This window comes from Zootoca vivipara, chromosome 6 (genome assembly GCF_965207765.1).
Source record: "Zootoca vivipara chromosome 6, rZooViv2.hap1.1, whole genome shotgun sequence".
Lineage (NCBI taxonomy): Eukaryota > Metazoa > Chordata > Lepidosauria > Squamata > Lacertidae > Zootoca > Zootoca vivipara.
Window position 1 is genome coordinate 54,006,450 of NC_142589.1, and position 19,659 is coordinate 54,026,108.

The following is a 19,659-nucleotide window of genomic DNA, read 5'->3' on the forward strand; positions in this document are numbered from 1 at the left end:
CAGGGTACAGATGCTCTAAATAAAGAATATATGATAGGGGTTTAGAAGAGTCAAAACATGTCACATATGTACAGTGGCAGGCTGAATAACACCAGGTGTCATGAACTGGCAGGGCAATGAGAGAGGGCAACCCAGCAAAATGTGTAGCCGTGACTGGTACACACTGGGGCAAGCTGGAGGTGGAGAATGAGAGGTTGGGAGCATAGAAAGTACTCAAGGGCAACAGATGATGGCGAGGGAATGGGGGTCAGTACACAGGAGCCAGAGGAACAGGACTCGTCCCCAGAGCCAATGGAACAGGACTCGTCCCCAGAGCCAATTGGGCCCCTGTGTCCATTAACACAGCAGGCTTGGAGGCATAGGAAGCAGCGGGATGTACACTCTAAGACAGGCATGGCCAAACTTGGCCCTCCAGCTGTTTTGAGACTACAGTTCCCATCATCCCTGACCACTGGTCCTGTTAGCTAGGGATGATGGGAGTTGTAGTCCCAAAACAGCTGGAGAGGCAAGTTTGGCCATACCTGCTCTAAGAGGATGAGGCAGACAAGGACACACAGCTAGGGTTGCCAGACTCAATATTGGACAGGACTTTTTTGCCTTTATTTGCCCTGCTCTCTTTTGAGTCTGGAAACCTTAAAGAGAAACCAGCAGACCCTTTGCTTGGAAATTAAACAAAGGGTCTGCTGGTTTCTCTTTAAGGTTTCCAGATTCAAAAGAGAGCAGGGCAATTAAAGGCACAGAAGTCCTGTCCACTATTGAGTCTGGCAACCCTAATCTAGACAGGGCTTTGGTCTGATCCAGCAGAACTCTTCTTAGGCACAGGAATTTATTAAATAAATATTGGTATATTTATCTCTTAATTTGGCTTTGTTCAAATATTTTATCAGCCTTGAAACTTGCTATAAGGAAGGGTCATAACTCAGCAGTAAGTACATTCTTCTCATTCAGAAGGCCACATGTTCAACCCCTTGGCTGCCAATTAGCCACTGGGCAACATTCAAGGTGCTGGTGGTAGTGTTATACAAAGCCCTATACAACCTGGACCAGGATACCGAAAATATCATCACCTCCCTTGAATACCTTACCAACTATTATACTTGCAGGAGAGGGCATCCTACTGATATCAAATCAGCAAAGGCTCATTTTGTGTGATGTCATCATTGGACTTTTAGTGTGGTGGCACCTCCTACCCTTTGGAACTTAATCCCATTACATATCAGGCGGGCCCCATCTCTACTGTCTTGTTGGAATCTGTGGAAGACTTGCCTCTTTGATGAACAGGCCCTGGGTCTGCCTCCAATCCAAACAGGGGGGGGAGTTTAAGTGAGGTGACAGTTTAACCATCAGGTAAGGACTCTCCATGTGTATGAGAGAGGGACTATATGTGAGGATAGTCAGTGACTGTTGGTGTGGGCAGTTGGGGTTTGGACTATCTGACTTGAATACTAACATTTAAGTCCCCACATAGCTCAGAACCAGGCTACTTGACAGGCTGCCTATTTTGCATCCAACAGGCCACCATTGTCTGCAAGAGTGTTTAACCAGCACGTTCCAAAGATCTCGGAAGCCCCTTCCACAGTAACTTGGAACAGGGCTTTTAGTGTGGTTGACTGTTTTGTAGAAGAGCATACCTGCCCAGTTCTGTCAGGCACCCACTATCTGCACTTTCCAGAAACAACTGAAGGCATTTTTGTTCCGAATGGCTTTCCCTAGCTGGATAAATGTACCGAGAGTCTCGTTTTATTTTATTTTTTAAAAATCTATTTGTTAAATTTTCCAATACAAATCACATCCAAATTAATTATACAATTCCCAATTAAAAAAACCATTCCAATTATGCCTAATTATTATAATAATTTTTTTTATATGGGCTTCCCATGCCTTGGACGTCGGAGCTTCCCTGATCACCTCTATCAAATTGCTTTTATAATTCTTTCCAATATTTCCGCAGCCTCTGATGTATGCCTGCAAGCATCGACTCTCGTTTTAAATGCATTTGTTGTTGTTGTGCTTTTAAATATCTTATGTGTAACTCACCCCGAGATGGCGGTTTAAAAGGCGATTAATTTATTACTCATTATAACGTAAATGATTTTAACTGTTTTTGTACATGCAGTTTTTTTAAACTGTTTTACAGATTTTTTTAATGGCATTGTGAAATTTATCCGAGATGCTTCAAAGGAAGTAAGTTATGATAGAAATAACATGATAGCTGCACTAGTATGTAATCAGAGTGTCTAATAACGAACTATAAAGGAATTTCCTCTGGCTTGCTGGGTGGACTTCCATCCTCCCTGTAAGACCCCTTTGGCCCTATTAAGAAAAGCGGAGTGGGTTCAGTTGTCCCCGATCTGAGGATATGTGCATTATTTTGCTAGCAGCTTAGAGGTTCACGATTACTGTATAATAACCAAAGCAAGCAAGCAAGCAACCAACCTTTAAAGCAAGAAGATTGATCACACACAAAAATATTTTCTTCCCATTGATTCTAACCCACCCCGCGCCCGCTTTATCACAGCGCCTCGAGATGAGGGAACTACAATCCCCATCAGGCCATAAGCACGGCGCATGCTCTGTGGGAGGGGAAGGGTAGGGGGCGAGGAAACCGCCGCACAGGCACAGCTGAACTTGCTGGACTAGCCCCGCCTTCTTTCGCTCGCGGCTGAAGCTGCGATTGGCGGCTGGCGATGCTCGGGATGTTTGGGCGGCTCCTGCGAAGCGTGTGTCTAGTGTGTGTGTGTGTGTCAGGCTAGGTAGAGCCGTGCAAGGCAAGGGACCGGCTGAAAGGTGAGCAGCACAGGGAGAATGGAAGCGGCTGCTACTGCGGTTTTTGGTGTCGCTGCTCCGCCTTTGCATTGAGGGGGAAGAGGAGGAAGCCTTTCCTGGCTAGCCGTGCGTGAGCATAGGTGGGCACTGCCAGAAAGGGCGACTGCCCTTCCCCTCCTCCGGAGACTGCTGGACCTGGGTGGTATCCGCCTCTTCTCCCCCCCTCCCACTTCTCCCCCCCCCTTACAGGCTTAATGGGGAGGGGGAAAAGCAGTGGCTCAAGAAGCCTATCCTGAGCTTCTCCTGTACCATCTTCTGTAGAAATCATTAGGAGGTGAAGGCTGTAATAGCAGAGCGAGAAGCCTTTTTGTCACCTGTGAGCGTGTGTGCGTGTTTCCAGGCAAAGGTGCTGTTTGCTGGGGTAACGGAGCAAAAAAAGGGGTGGGGAAAGTTGGCAGTGCTAGAAAGACGCTGGAGCCAGCTTTGTACGAGAATTGCACCTTTCCTCCTTGTCCTTGTAGTTCTGGGAGAGGTAGTGGAAGCACCCGGTACCCTGTCTGCTCTTATGTCCTATGCTCCAAGGTTGAGATCTTGCATCGAAAACACGTTGCCAGGGCTGAGGCTTGAATGACTCTGAAGAGTGTGCTTTCGTGTGTGTCTTTGGGACTTGCTGCTTAAAAGGAGACCTGCTGGGGCTTAGTCTCTGTGGCAAGCATGTGTGCTGGGACCTGGAATTTCCCACTGTAGGCAGATTCTGGGTGCTCAGTAGGGAAGGGCAATCTGTACAAGCTCAGAGGCACTGTCCCTATTCCTTAGTGGCACTGGACCAATTTGAGACATTTGAAGTGGCAACTGGATGGCACTTATTTTGCAGGTTGAAAGATCCAGCCTCAAAGTGCTAGACTTGGTGTCCCTGAGCTTTACAGAGCTGTGATCTTGTGTTGCCTATGAAGGGAATTATCCAGTGCTAAATTTCTAGGAACAAATATGTGTGGGCAACTTGTGGGTACCTTGATGGTAAGGGAAATGCACTCTGTACATGCTTTGCGGCTCTTTATTTTACTTCTCTTAAGTCCTTGCATTTCCAAAAGTGTGTTCTGTATTAACCATTTTGGTTTGGTTTGGTCTGTGTCTGTATTGGCATTTTTGTAAAAGGGTCCCATTCCATCCCCTCACTGTTTGCACACAGTGAGGGTGGGACAGAGGATTGTGCAGGCATAGGCAAACTCGGCCCTCCAGATGTTTTGGGACTACAACTCCCACTATCCTTAGCTAACAGGACCAGTGGTCAGGGATGATAGGAATTGTAGTCTCAAAACATCCGGAGGGCCGAGTTTGCCTATGCCGGGGATAGTGTGATAATTTTGATCCCCTGGATTGTCAAGGCTACCTTATTGCCAACACATGTTGCAGTCCCCACTTTAAACCAAATGCAACTTATACTTGCATGCTCTCAAATTTAGAAGAAAATGAGATCTTATTCTATGTACTGACTTTGTTGGTAGGTATCCATTTGTCTCAAGAGACAAAGGAGTGCTCCTCCGGGGGTGAAGTCAAACCGCTGTGTTAGCAGCGCCGAAGTGACCTCCCTGGGGCGCAAGCCTGGGCAGTGTGTATGGAGGAGCTGGGCAGCCCAGACGACAATAACCCCTCCACCTCTGAGCCTAGCTGATGTCCAGAGGAAAACAAAGCAATACATTTGGCACCAGCTTGGTTGCAGGACTTGCCAGAAGGAGGCATATAAGGTGCCATCCAACTTAGGGACTGATCTCTGGATTTGTAGGGTTTAGTCCTTCTCCCGAAAATATCCTGCAAAGCAGTGGAGGTTTAGGATCAGAATTTCCTCCTCCTAGAAGGGCTACCTTCCCAGGTTGATGAGTCCCATCTGCCCCTCACTTCTCTCTACAGCTTATGCAGAAACCACCTTCTTGACTGTTGGACCCAGTATTGGTCTTGTTTGCGCAATCCTCCAGAGCCTGTCTTCACATGCAGGGAAGTCAAACTCATGGAGAGTTTGAGGCCCATCAACTACCATCACCTGGTTTAGCTGGCCAGTGGAAGCTATTCCCAGGTAGTGGCCATTGTCACATGCTGACAGTTTCTAGGAGCCATAGCTGAGATTTGAGTTCAGGGTAGGGACCAAAGGTGGCCCTAGAAAAGCATGATGTGTCCCCCAGCTGAGGTACTGCCCCTCCCCTAATATCCCATACACCCCTATACAGTGGTACCTTGGTTGTTGAACTTAATCCATTCTGGGAGTCCATTGGGCTCCTGGAACTGTTCGAAAACCAAGGCGTGGCTTCCAGTTGGCTGGAGGAGCTTCCTGCACTCAATCAGAAGCCACATCAGACATTCAGCTTCCCAAAAACATTTGCAAACCAGAACACTTACTTCCAGGTTTGTGGTGTTCAGGAGCTGATTTGTTCGGGAGCCAAGCCGTTCGACAGCCAAGGTACCACTGTACTGACTATAATCTCAAAAGGAATTTATAGTTGCATGCCTTGATTCTCTTGCCTGCAAAATGGGTGCCTCATCTCAACTGTGTTTCACTCGTTTTTATTCTAGTAATAGCAAAGAAAGAAGGCTTCTGTTGTGTCAGTCACACAATAAATGTGATGTTTTTTCTGCCATTTATTCTTAACCACTGTAGTGAGGACTGTTTTCTTCTGTCTGCAGCCAATTTGTGAAGGAAAATAGATTTTACTTTAAGTGGAATAGTTATGGCAAAAGCAGTGTGGAAAGTGAGATTTCTGGAGAAGATTATTAAGGAGAGTTAGACTGGAGAAGCAGAGGCGAGGGGCACTGAAGGAGATGTGGTAGCTCAGAACTGACAAAAGCATGCAAGTATTTCAGGGGCAAAAAGGCTGAGTGATCTCCCGGATGCTCCAGTTTTTGGTGTGTGTTTTCCTTGCTGGCTGTGCTGAAAATTCTTTGTTCCTAGGACTGACTGGCTTCCCCTGGAGGGTTATGCTACACAAGCCACATGGTTGGGGAGGAAGAAGAGTCTGCTTGGGTCCTAATGCCCTCTCTGTAGAAGGGTCACCTTGCATAGTTTTGGACTCTCGCAAGAGGAATATAGCGAGAGAAGCTGCATTCCTCTTCCCAGTTTCTCCTCTCCTTCAGGCACAGTAATTAGATATCCCTTTTAAAAGCACAGTTTTTTCTCTTTAAAATACTTCTCCATTCCACTTGAGCATTTTAAGAACTCATATATGGACAAATCAGTCCTATAATCCTGGCATGCCAGCTGGCTGCTTAACACCCCTGAACATTAATTGGGTTCCTGTGCATGTTCAGCACTAAAGTTGTGAAGAGCAGAATACCACCACAACCTGCACCCTCAGCACCTGTGACAGCACTGCCAACTCTCGCAAATTATGGTCTGGTTCAGTGATGGCACCCTTGTGTGCTTGGTGGTGGTGAGAGTCCTCAATAAATGTACCAGAAAGATACAGTGTTGTTGTAAGAATGTTGTTTTTCAGTCCATCTTTGTCTTTAGCATCTTATGCAAGAAATAAATATGTCGTTCAGCTTTCAGTACCAGTGTTGTAAGGTGGGGTGGGTACCATAATTTTTGCCATGCAAAGGATTTGCAGTGATTTGTGCAGATGAAGTTGATGCCAGTTCAGATTCAGGCCCATCTGCCTTTTGTGGCGGCTTAAGGGCTCCTAAAATATGTTAAATAGTGAAGGAGTTGATAGCCAGACTGGGAAATGCATTTTTCTGCCTGCAGCTGTGGAGAGCATCTTTTGGACCAGACAGTGCATTTTTCTGCATGCAACCGTGGAGAGCATCTTTTGGACCAGACAGTAGTGAGCTAGAGATGATCCAGTTGTCCAACTTGTAATTGGGCAATTCCATACATTAATAGATCATTGAAAGCAACTTTTAGCATAATGTGTGAATTGGCAGTGAATCCTGGCAAACCCCTGAATGGATACAATTCTCCTAAGTCAAGCCATTTTCAGACAATCTCATGCTGATTTGTCTGTGGGGAGATTAGACGATGTTGCATCAAGCAAATGGTATCTCACACTATTTCCTCATCATGTAACACAAAAAGTTCAAAGTGGGTTTGTTGTGCAAGAGCTCCAGAGCAACTTCAAATGCACTTCCTGTATTTGCCAATATTTGGTTGAATCTCACCTGAAAATAGCAGTAGTCTGAAAGCGTCCTGGTGTGCTCAGCTTCTGGTTGAGGTGATATGTTCAATATAGGCCAATGTAGATGGAGTATTCAGATTACTGGGTTTTTAAAGGCATATGCATCAGCTGTTCTGGCTGGAATTTTTCTCTGGTCCTCAAGTTTTCCAGATTCAGTTCTGTGTGCCTTGGAGGGGTGGGGAGATACACTGCTGTGGGGAGGGACTTGATATCTGTGCATGAAAGGAAAGACATTTGTGTGCTGATGTTCTGTTCCTGCATTTTCTTTCAGAGCCTAGAGGTAGTTCTTTGCTGTCGGAGCAATGGAGATGCAATCTTACTACACCAAACTCTTGGGAGAGCTCAATGAGCAGCGGAAGAGGGACTTCTTTTGTGACTGTAGCATCATTGTGGAGGGGAGGATTTTCAAAGCCCACAAAAACATTCTGTTTGCCAACAGTGGTTACTTCAGAGCTTTGCTGATCCACTACATCCAAGACAGTGGCCGACACAGCACTGCTTCCCTGGACATTGTTACATCAGAGGCCTTCTCAATTATCCTGGACTTCCTTTATTCAGGGAAGTTGGATCTTTGTGGGGAAAATGTGATTGAAGTTATGTCTGCAGCCAGTTACCTGCAGATGACTGATGTTGTCAACTTCTGCAAGACATACATCAGGTCATCACTGGACATCTGCAGGAAAATAGAGAGGGAAGCTGCTTTTTATCAGGCTGACAGTGGGAGCTCTAGTTCTGCTCGAGAGGGCACGTCGTATGGGGCAAAGAGCCAGTGCTCAGTGTCAGTTTCATCTCTGCAGGAGAAAGAGAGGGTTCCAGATTGCCAGCGAGACCCTCCCTGCGGGGAATGTTGCAGCTGCCACCCCATTCAGCTTGTAGTGCGGGACCCTGTAAGCAGTGACTCTCCAGATGACACAAATTCTTCACTGCCCAAAGTGGTAGAACCCAAAGTAGAGTTTGATGCAGACGAAGTGGAAGTAGAAGTTGGCGAGCGACTACAGCAGTACCCAACACCGCTGACGATTGAGCAGATAGAGGAGGGGCTCCATAGTGGCCAGGCCATGGACCTGGCATGCAACAACTATCACATGAAGCAGTTTTTAGAAGCTCTGCTGCGCAACAGTGCAGCCCAGAGGAAGGACGATGTGGTCCATCATTTTGTCCGCGGGTTTGAGGGTAGGCCAGAGGATGCAGGAATGCCCATGAGTTCCATGGTGGACATTCACAATGACTGGTATGGAGAGGATGCAGGTGAGATCAGATCCCATGAGGCTGGATGAGATTCCTCTGTTGCAGTGGATAGCTTTCTGGATGAAACCTCTGGTGGGAGGGCATTCCACAGGGTGGGTGCCACTACCGAGAAGACCTTCTGCCCAGTTCCCTGTAACCCAAGAGTTCACTTTCATTAGGGCCAACCAGAATGTCACAAAATCATGAGCAATTTCTTCAGAACGGGCTGGATATTGGGCAAAAAGGGGTGGGGTGGGCAAGGGGCTGCAGGAGAGAAAAGGAGGGGGGTAATATATACAAGCCTACAAATCTACAGCATGTAACAGTCTTAAACTTGAGAGCAGAAGTCTGTTAACCAGACTGAATTAGCTGAGACTTTGCTTGGTGCAAAACAGATCCAGCAGGGGTCTTTTGTAAGCAGGTTAAGAATTCCATTGTGGTCTTTTTGTTAGCAAAGATGGAGAATAATTTTAGATGGTACACTAACAGTAATTCAAAGCCAAATTAGGTGGCATCACTTCAAGGTTCGAGGGCATATATAGCCTGCTGCCCCCCCCCCAATGTCCTAGCTTCAGGTCGTAAAATACCTTTTTTCTTTCAGTTTGAAGATTTCTCTCCTGGAAGGTTAATAGAGTAATCCTATTCGAGTTTACTCCAAAGTAAGTCCCATAGAATTAATTGCAGCAGGAAATTGCTGGACTGCAGACTTTTGGTAGAAATAAGCAGCGTTTATAACAAGCCTGAAAATATCAAGCCTTGGGTGAGCAGGCACAAACATCCTTATGAATAAAAAGCAAATTTTGTAGCATTTATTTTCTGCTGTTTTGCAGAAAAATGCTTTGCAGTAGTATGTTGAGGCAGGGCAGGCTAGTAAAAAAATCATGAAAAAGAAATGTTTGTTGACTCAGGCTTGACCTATGCAGACAGTTGAGCAATAAGAATCTCCCTGCGAGTAAACAGTCAGAACACTGGGAGGAAAGATTCCAGGCCTGACAGCTATCACTTTGTGCTAGTTTTATACTTGTAGGGAGTTACATTTAGAAATGTTTTACCACCTGCAGCCTGAAGTAGTGCAACCTGCAGGAGTAGTCCAGGTATCAGCCTTGCAAGGGACATTTGGCCTTAATTTCTGCCAGAATGAAATGGCTGACTATACTTCATTGCTTCAGGTGTGTGGGTGTGTGAAATATGAATGCAACTCGGTGCAAGTAGAAAGCTAGCATAACAGGTAACAAGCAGAACCAGAACCTTTCCTCCTGATATGTTTGTGTTTTATTTGCAGATTTTTATGTGTGCGTTTTTCCAGGACAAGAGTTGCTATGTTTCTGTGTGGAATTTGGATGCAAAGAAAGCAATTCTTTTGCAGGGAGATTACATTTCCTTAATTTCTTCTTGACCCAGTGCCCTCCAGCTGTTTTGGACTACAACTCCCTGGCTGGGGTTGATGGGAGTTGTAGTCCAAAACACCTGAAGGCCACCAGGTTGGAGGAAGGCTGCACTAAGGGAATTTCCACCGCACCCTGATGCTGTGTCAGCTGTCGCAGTAGTTTTGTGTGGCATGTGTGCGACATGGCTCATGATACACAGCAAAACAATCTCCTATTTCTCCCTCGTATATTCTAAACCACAAAAAATTGTGCTTTTATTCAGTTACCAGCATTTTCAATTTTGACCCCACTTCAAGAACAGTGAGTTGACACCTCTGAAATGCTTCTGTTTCCAAAGGTGATGTGCTGGTCGTGCCGATCAAGCTGCACAAGTGCCCATTCTGCCCATACACGGCCAAACAGAAAGGGATCCTGAAGCGGCACATCCGTTCGCACACGGGTGAGAGGCCTTACCCATGTGAGATATGCGGCAAGCGCTTCACACGGCAGGAGCACCTTCGGAGTCATGCTCTGAGTGTAAGTCAGAGATGTGCAACAAGGGGAGAGTTAAAGAGGAAGCTGAATTGTGGGGTGGCTGGTGCTGCTGTCACTCCCAGGACTCTGCCAGGAGAATCCCTAACACCCATTGATTTTAAAAAGCAGACTTCAACTGGCACCAATACGCCCAGGAATCTCACCAAAATGCTGGATTACCTTCTGTGTCTGCCAGGGCCCACTTAAGATTTCTGCGTTTTTTCACTAACCTCGCAGATGCCTCGAACACCTTATTGGCTAAACAAGCCTTTGTATCTTTACAATATAATTACTACTTGGTGTCAAAACCTATTAGATATTCTATCCAGATACAATCTACCTGAGTTTAATACTCTCAAACTGTGGAGCCCTGATAAAGTTCGGGAATGCATCTTTGAAAAAGACGCCTTTTTGGACACCACGAAGATAAAAAATTCTGGGTTTTCCTACTGGTTTCCCTGAGTAAAAGCAGTCAAAATCTGTGCCAACTACTTGGTGGAGATCACTGATCCCACCCTTCAGAGAGCTTTCACTATGGTGCGGTTTCAAACATTGCCAACTGCATATCTGACCGGTAGATTCACAAAAAAAACAGAACATCGTTTATGCCCTTGCCTTATGAAAATTAAAGAGGATCTTATACATTACCTCCTCTGTTGCCCCATTTACTTGGGCTTTAGAGACGCAATGCTGCAAATTATACCCAACTCTATAATCAATCCTGAAGATAGAGTAAAATTTTTGTTAGTTGATGCAAACCCACGTATTACCCATGCGGTAGCGGTTTTTGTGATGAAGGCCATGAAAGCCAGGGAAAGATTTATGGATGACAATGTAAAGACCCCTTCATCGTCTGTTTAACTTGTTGCTTGTTTTCCTTCTCTTCCTGTTTTGTGGGATGAAGGTTTTGTTGGGATAGTATGCAATGAATTTTAATATTTTTAATTATTGTTGTGTTGATATTTGTGTATAGGCATGGTCCTCACAAAAAACGGATTTGTTGTTGTTGACACCCCCCCCCCCACATCAAGTAGAATAGAAACATCGCCACCCGACTCCACCCCCACTCACTATGGCCCCCTCCACCTCTTTCCCCCTTTTCTTCCTAATGTAACACTAATGTCTCAACAAATGAAACTGTAGAAAATGTAAGTTGAAAAAAGAGACATTCCACATACTTTTGTAAACCAAGAAATCTTTAATAAAAAATACATTTTTTAAAAAAAGCAGACTTCAAACCACTTGTAGGGAACCTCTGCCCCCACCCCCACCCTAGTATAATTGGGCCTGGCATGGCGCTGATTTCTGTCCAGGAGATGATTTCCCCAAAACTGATAGCCACCTGCTCCACACCTGACATTGTATGTGGTGACCATTTTGGCGTCCGCTTTGTCCATTTGCAGGTGGGCTTTGGATTCAAACCACCCCTGGAAATGGACTTTTGCCCTGATCAGCAAGTTAAATTGATCCCTTTTGAACCTTGATAGGTGGTTGGGGTTGCTGACTTGTCAAAATTGATCTGTGGGGAGTGCAGAGTCTGGCCAGAAAGCCAGATCCAGTTCAAACTGCCATGCTTGTGCCAGCCACTGACCCTTCCTGCTTTGTGTCATGATACTCCAGGTCCATCGGTCAAACAAGCCAATCATCTGCAAGGGCTGCAGAAGAACGTTTACAAGCAGCCTGTCCCAAGGCTTGCGCCGCTTTGGATTGTGCGACAGCTGCACTTGTGTCACAACTACGCACGAGGATTCGATGCCCATTAACCTCAGTCTGATGGAACCTTCATCTGAAGGCCAAGAAAAGAGCGACCCAGACAACGATTGGCCCATTTATGTGGAATCTGGTGATGAAAACGACCCCCCTGAAGATGATGATGCTGACCCAGATCCTGACGACAAGCAGGATCTCCACCGAGAAGCACTTATGTAGCATCAAAAAGAGGGTGGGGAGATGTAAATTCTTTTTCTTATTTGATTTGTCATCTTGACAGCCGGAAAACTGCATATTTATCCCAAGTTGTGAAGTTTGTGGGGGTTTTTTTTTATATGAATAAATTCCATTTCCTAGAACAGGTAGGAACAACTGGACTTTTAAAATTCTGGAATGTCTTTTTAAGTTGTTAGTGCTGTGCGCTACACCTTTGAAAGGTAGGTAGCCGTGTTGGTCTGGGTCGAAGCAAAATAAAAAAAAAATCCTTCAGTAGCACCTTAAAGACCAACTAAGTTTATATTTTGGTATGAGCTTTCGTGTGCATGCACACTTCTTCAGATACACTAGAAACAGAAGTGTCAGACCATATATATATACAGAGGGTGGTGGGGGTGGGTGGGAATGGGAGATGGGCTGATGGGAGTGGTAAACCTGTAGATGGGTGTTAATGGCTGCTGATGGCTGCAATTAGTCCTGGGCTGAGGTGCTAAAGACAGCTTGATCATGCATAATGAGATAAGAATCCGATATCTCTATTCATCCCAGGTGCTTCCATGGTTTTAAGCTTGGTAATGATTTCCAATTCAGCAACTTCCCTTTCCAGTCTGTTCCTGAAATTTCTCTGTAATAAAACAGCTGCTTTGAGATCTTGTATAGAATGTCCTGGGAGATTGAAGTGTTCTCCTACTGGTTTTTCAGTCTTATGGTTCCTGATGTCAGATTTATGTCCATTTATCCTTTGGCGTAGGGTTTGGCCTGTTTGTCCAATATAGAGAGCTGAAGGGCACCGTTGGCATTTGATGGCATACACAATGTTAGAAGATGAGCAATTAAATAGTCCTGAGATGGTATGTTGGATGTTGTTGGGGCCAGTAATGATGTGACATCTCTATGGAAAGGCCGAGAGGCGACCATACACATCAAGAGCAACTGGTAAAAGACCTGCAGCCGGCTCTTGGCCGGTGAGGCTTCCGGCTCATATACGCCACTAGCGGATCCGACGTATGGCACGAATTAAGCCACGACACCTTCTCGATCACGGGCTTCCTTTCGGAGGCATGCAAGCCACGTCCCTCCCAAGTAAGCACTTTCACACAAACAAGCTTCCCGTGCCTATCTGCCCAGTTTATCGTGGCTTAATTCGTGCCATACGTCGGATCCGCTAGTGGCGTATATGAGCCGGAAGCCTCACCGGCCAAGAGCCGGCTGCAGGTCTTTTACCAGTTGCTCTTGATGTGTATGGTCGCCTCTCGGCCTTTCCATAGAGATGTCACATCATTACTGGCCCCAACAACATCCAACATACCATCTCAGGACTATTTAATTGCTCATCTTCTAACATTGTGTATGCCATCAAATGCCAACGGTGCCCTTCAGCTCTCTATATTGGACAAACAGGCCAAACCCTACGCCAAAGGATAAATGGACATAAATCTGACATCAGGAACCATAAGACTGAAAAACCAGTAGGAGAACACTTCAATCTCCCAGGACATTCTATACAAGATCTCAAAGCAGCTGTTTTATTACAGAGAAATTTCAGGAACAGACTGGAAAGGGAAGTTGCTGAATTGGAAATCATTACCAAGCTTAAAACCATGGAAGCACCTGGGATGAATAGAGATATCGGATTCTTATCTCATTATGCATGATCAAGCTGTCTTTAGCACCTCAGCCCAGGACTAATTGCAGCCATCAGCAGCCATTAACACCCATCTACAGGTTTACCACTCCCATCAGCCCATCTCCCATTCCCACCCACCCCCACCACCCTCTGTATATATATATGGTCTGACACTTCTGTTTCTAGTGTATCTGAAGAAGTGTGCATGCACACGAAAGCTCATACCAAAATATAAACTTAGTTGGTCTTTAAGGTGCTACTGAAGGATTTTTTTTATTTTACCTTTGAAAGGAATTGTGTTTCTGGGCTGAGCAGAGGCTATGTTCCTTGCAGACCTTCTTCCACCCTTTGGATACGAGGCCAGGCTTTGTCCTTTTATTGTCAGTAATCTTCCATGTTCCTGTGATCTTGTCTCTCTTCCCCCCTAGCCCACCCAGTTTCTGCCTCTCCCTCTCCCTCTCCTCTCAGGATCTGGGTCTCAAACTTAATTCTGAGCTGCTGTTCTCTTTCCTGGACTTTTAATTCTACCTTAGAAATGTAGATGAGGACTTGATCAATGCAAACAAGGCTAAAAGTCCACTACCATTAAAGCATATCCAAGAATGAACAGTTATGTATACATAAATCTAGAAATGGCTCTTTGTATACAGTATATTTTTTACTGTACGTTTATAAAAAACTAAATACTGACACTTCTGTTCATCCTCAAGAAACTTGCAAGGAAGGTAGTCAGGCAGCAGATAAACAGTTTGCAGACTTCTGTAGCAACCTTCTTGAGGGTCTGAGCCATTCAACGAGGCACTGACCGTTTTTGTAGTGCTTGAACCGGGAAAGGCCTTTCAGGGTTAGGCCATATATCTACTACAAGCCTCATACGGTACTTTTGACGTGTTTTGAAGTGGGACCATAACTCAATGGTACAGAAAGCCCCAGGTAGGATCTCCACCTAGAAGGATCAGGTGGTAGCAGCAGGCAGTAGGAGGGGGGGGGGAGTCACTGACTGAGGCCCCACCCTGGAGAGGAACTTCTGCTGCTGTCACAAATCAGCATAAAAAATAATGGGCTGGGTGGACATACCTTCCTATGAATTAGAGTATTTTTGCTACTGATCTGTCTGGAGACAGTTCCAGCACACAATCTGTTAAACATTTATTTAAGTAATTACTGGAGACGATCTTTTCATTGCGCAGGCCCCATTTTTTTCATTAAGAACAAAACAAAACAAAACCAGCATGCCTGCGTGCCTTTAATGGACTTGCAAAATCGCACCTGCTTATATCTCTAAGCACCAGGAGAGCAGACATGGCAGCAGCAGGAAGTCCCTCACAATGAGGGGAAATGTGAGAGGGATAAATATAAAACCCTGAAGAGGATCTCATGAAATGCCTGAGAGCTGGCCATACAGATGCTTGTTGGAATTGCAAGAATCTCAGTTTCCTCCCCCTCATTTAAGCAACAAACTACTCAAGGCTATAAGAACACCAGAGTTCTGGTCATTGTAGATGGCATGAATTGCCCCCTTCTCAAATAACCATACTCATGCAATTATTGTAAAAAATGTGAATAAGCAAGGAAGCTGGCCGCTCTTCTGCTTATACGACTTCTCTGACGTAGCCCCTGTGCTCTGACTGTCCTACAAACCCCCACCCACCCCCTGTATATGTTCCTGCTACTTGTACAGTCAGTTGGTTGTATTTGTTGATCATTGTGGTTTCTACATTTGTACTGTCTTATGAATTGGTCTTGAGTACTATTCCTTGTTAAAAATTTCAGCTTGGGCTCCACCCTTTCCCTGCTGAATGGCAGGAATTTGGTTTGAAGGATGTGAGGTTACTTGTTTTACTTTTCTAGTGCTGAATTTCTCTAGGCTATTAAACTGGCTGGAAAACTGTGAAATGTCTGTAGTCACAAGATAATGAAGATACCAAAACAATTCAGTTAAAATCAAGGTGCATAACTGTACATGCCAATTCATAGCCATCTTGGTCATTTGAAATATTTGGGATTATACCTAAACCTGCTTACCTGAATGACAATGGCACACTCAGGTTGGCCACCAGTCTTACAGGTCTGCCTTAATGAGGCTGGTGTTCCTGTTCTATGTTGGGCAGCTCTGATACGGACCGTCTTGCAAACAGCATTCTGTCTAATTTGTGATGATGGATTATATTATCTTTTAACATGCAGGCAGGTTTCTCCCACCTGCTTCTTCTTGAATAGAAGGTGTAAATTCTCTTGTGCATTCACAAAACACTACTGTAGAAGGGGTTATGATGTCATAAATGTAGCATTTTTATATCATGAGATTGTGCAGGATGAAACAAGGCAAGGAAAGAAGCAATAATCTTTTTCTAAAAAGAAGTTGTAACTGTATAGCAAAATATATATAAAAAATTTACAATAGGCTCCCATTTTCCTGAAAAGAACCAAGGCTCTGAAGTGCAAAGTCCTGAGACCACATTTGTGAGGTGTCTTTCTGAATAGGTGAGACTTGCATAGTTATTGGAAAACACAGTGAGGGGGGATGTAATCTGAGCTTTCAGAAAATTGGTCTTGAGAAACAATTTGAAAGGTTCAGCCTTGAAAGTTAGCAATGGCTTTCCCCAAAGCTGAGCATAAGCAGTTGAAGGTGCTCTTGGACCTCTAATGAATGGAGTTGCTCATTAAATGCAGGTTAGGGACACGATTAGTGCTCCTAACTCAGCCTTTGCCAACCTGGTGCCCTCCAGATTTTGGACTACAACTCAGCATGTACAGCACAGTGTGTTGGCTGAGGCTAGCTGTAATGCAACATTTGGAGAGCCCCAGGTTGGTTAAGGCTATTCTTAACCCATTAGCTCAGAGCATTTGAGATACTTGCTCCTTTCTGTCCTCATTCGGACGGCTTATCACTTTGTTTTGAGTTCTTTAGAAACCACCGAAGACTTGTGATGCCCAAGATTTGTAATGGCTTGTGTGCTAAAGCTGATCTGAGTGGCTTTTCACACAACGCATCCTGGAGGTGCATAAGCAGAGCTAGGAGGAAATGGATGGCCCACTCTTCTAGATTTGAGAGATGCGGATTACTTTTAGGATGCTTCTTTTGATCCTTAGAGGTTTTCTTGTGTACCTTGTGAGTAAAGAATGAATCTGTTAACATTTTTGTCTTGTGGGGGTTGGGGTGGAACAGATTCCAATCTCATTCCTGTTAGGAGACTGCCAAAATAAGATTTCTAATTGTTTTCAAGTGGATCCTGTGTGTCATCTTGTGTTTAATTGAAAATGATGCACTTGACTTGCTCATCTGCGGCAGGTGTTTTGTAAGTGTAATACATGCTGTGATTCTAGCTCAGTTCCATGACGTTTCCTTGGAACCCTCCATTAAAAGTGTGCAAGCAAAAGAGATACAGCAGTTCTAAGAAACAATTTCATGGTGCTTAAAGAAGAAATTGAAAGCCACCTGAGCTTGCCATAACTAATTTTGCAGAGGGGGTTTCGTTTCCCTCCCCCAAGTGTAATTTCCCTGGTTTTCCCCTCCCCCTACATAAATATGCAGTTGGTATATTAATGGCACATTGTACTGCTAGGTAAACTTCTTGATCTTGCAATCTTACTCCTGGCCTAAATGTTCATACTTGGAATTAAATCCCATTGATTTCAGTGGAAGTTGCTTTTTAAGCATTTATGGTGTCTGCCTTTCAGAAATTCATATGCTTGATTTTGTTAACAGTGAATGGTAACTTTATAGCCATAAGCCCTTTTAAAACATTTTTATAATAATTTAATAATAATTCATTTTACAAATGAAATGTTGTGATTAGGACCAATCTAAGAATATAAACATATATTAGAAATTATGACTCCTTAGGGAAATCCTCCTTTAATTTATGAAGTTTTAATCAAGGACTGCAAGCTAAATGGAAGCAAAAATGAATTACTGCAAGTAAACAGAAAGGATATTGGCTGAATTTCAAGGAGACAGCTCAATGTTCTCACATGCTGCACATGATATGACTCTTCCTGTCATCTGTATTAACTTGATTCTGTTCTGCAGGCAACCTATTGAAATCAATTGGACCAATGCAACAATGGATTGTGTATGAATTTCTGAAAGTGCAGTCATATCACAGCTTGGATTTGTTGTAAGTGGATGTACTGACACAGCAACATAGAAAAGCCCTGCTGGATCAGGCCAAAGGTCCGTCCAGTCCAACATCCTGTTCTCTCAGCGGTCAACCAGATGCCTGTGGAAATCCCACAGATAGGAGCCAAGTGCAAGTGTAATTTCCAGCAATTGGTATTCAGAGGCAAACCATCCTGGAAGGTGGTACACAGCCATTTATGGCTCCATGAGTTTGTCTAATCCTCTTTTTAAACCATCCATGTCGGTGGCTATTGCTATAGTTTTAACTGTGTCCTGTGGGAAGAAGTACCACCATCCGTGTACAGGATACTTTATATAGCTTCATAAGGAAAATATTTGTAAAAGCTGCTCTGTACTCCGAAACGAGCTTGCAAAATCCTACATAGAACAGAGCAAGGGTAGGGAGAGACAAGGCTAGGGAGTGCCATGATTACAGCTCGAGTACAAAGCTCTTTAAAAAAAATCCCTCAAAGAAAGATACCACATTCTTAGTTGGTCAGGTAAGAGCTTGCACATAACTTAAGTCATATGCGCTTCATTGGCAGCAGGTGTTTTTCGCACATGTAGTTCTGATGTGTGGATGCACCAAGAGCTGGGGGTCTTCTGTTTAACGCAGTCGGCGACAGCTCTGTGTACACATTTCCACTGCATGCACGGAGCTGCAACTGATATTACAGGGAATGGAGTGACTCTTATTTCCCCAAAGCCTGTGGAGCTTTGGGCTGGAATATGGCCCATTTGACCTGTATATTATAAACAACTTGGAAGCCATGTTGACATATAAGGGGTTATATAAATAATAAACAAATAGTAAGAGGGCCAAAGGGGTAAGAATTAAAGTGGTCTTGGTGGTATGCAGGGAAACGACCTGATCTGATTGCTTTCTTAACATACTGTAACTGTACCATACCAGGTCTCAAGAGACTAATCAGAACTGCGTGTTTATCTGTGGGTCCCTAAAGGGAAAGTAGTACTGAAGTGCCATCACTGCCTGCCTAATTTCTGGTGTCTCCTTTCTGATGTTTGACTTGTGTCAGGGTAGATCAGAAATAAACCAAAGTTGAGAATCTGCAGAGACCGCCACTATAGCAGCTATTTTTATTTTGTCTTTTTCTTCCCGGGGAGGCGGGAGAAACAAATATGAAGTGCTTTTGTAATTTTGTTTCTGCAGTGGTGCATTATCAAGTCTTGTATGTTTAAACTGTTTATGTACTATACATGTTTATATAACTGTAGTCCAGTTCTTTTATAGCTGAAAATGTGAAAAAAATAAATATCAAAATAACATTGGAATAACGGTGCCACCTTCTGTTTGTATGTAAGGTACTCAGCTGTGTAAGAAGGTACTTTGGGGTGCACAAATAGTAGGGTGGTTTTCCAACCCACCCACTTCAGATGTAGACTTGGAACTGAGTATTTGCCTGGAGCTCCTGCGGCTGGAGTATCAGACTAGGAATTTATTATTATTATTATTATTATTATTATTATTATTAAATTTATATACCTCCCTTCACCTGAAGATCTCAGGGCAATTCTCAAGATAAAAATACAAAATAAATTGATAATACAATAACTAAACTAAACAATAACCCCCCTTTCCACAAACACATTTTAGAGGTTGTAGAATATTAATCAGCAAACTGCATACATAAAGGGGATCTGCCAGTTGAAGCAGCCTTATGCACACAGCCAATAGGGATGCACATCTGGATATTTTGTCATATGCACTGTGATGCTCATCCAGTCTCAGTGAACTGGTTGAATAGGTCTTTAGTGAGTCTGGGGAAAGTGTGGTCTTTTCTAATGGGGAGGAAAAGGAAAACAGCTTCTTTTATGCACAACTAGAACTTGGATTAGCGAGATTGTCATGAGAAGCTGCCTTTTACCATGTCAAACAGTTGATCCATCTAGCTTAGTATTGTCTGG

General features: G+C 44.2%; 1 protein-coding gene across 3 annotated transcripts; it reads left to right on the top strand.

The window, feature by feature from the left end:
* Positions 1–2,703: 2,703 nt before the first annotated feature.
* On the top strand, positions 2,704–17,766 carry ZBTB8B (zinc finger and BTB domain containing 8B). 3 transcript variants are annotated; one of them, XM_088672188.1, is made up of 5 exons: positions 2,770–2,906; positions 7,201–8,177; positions 9,882–10,060; positions 11,678–11,999; positions 17,644–17,766. In XM_088672188.1, exons 2-4 carry the CDS (start codon positions 7,232–7,234, stop codon positions 11,984–11,986), a joined length of 1,434 nt encoding a protein of 477 aa, XP_088528314.1. In that variant the 5' UTR covers positions 2,770–2,906; positions 7,201–7,231; the 3' UTR covers positions 11,987–11,999; positions 17,644–17,766. The 3 variants fall into 3 exon arrangements, with proteins under 3 accessions (XP_034973227.2, XP_034973226.2, XP_088528314.1); XM_035117336.3 differs by lacking the exon at positions 17,644–17,766 and having other exon boundaries at positions 2,704–2,787; positions 11,678–12,136; XM_035117335.3 differs by lacking the exon at positions 17,644–17,766 and having other exon boundaries at positions 2,738–2,906; positions 11,678–12,136.
* Positions 17,767–19,659: the final 1,893 nt, after the last annotated feature.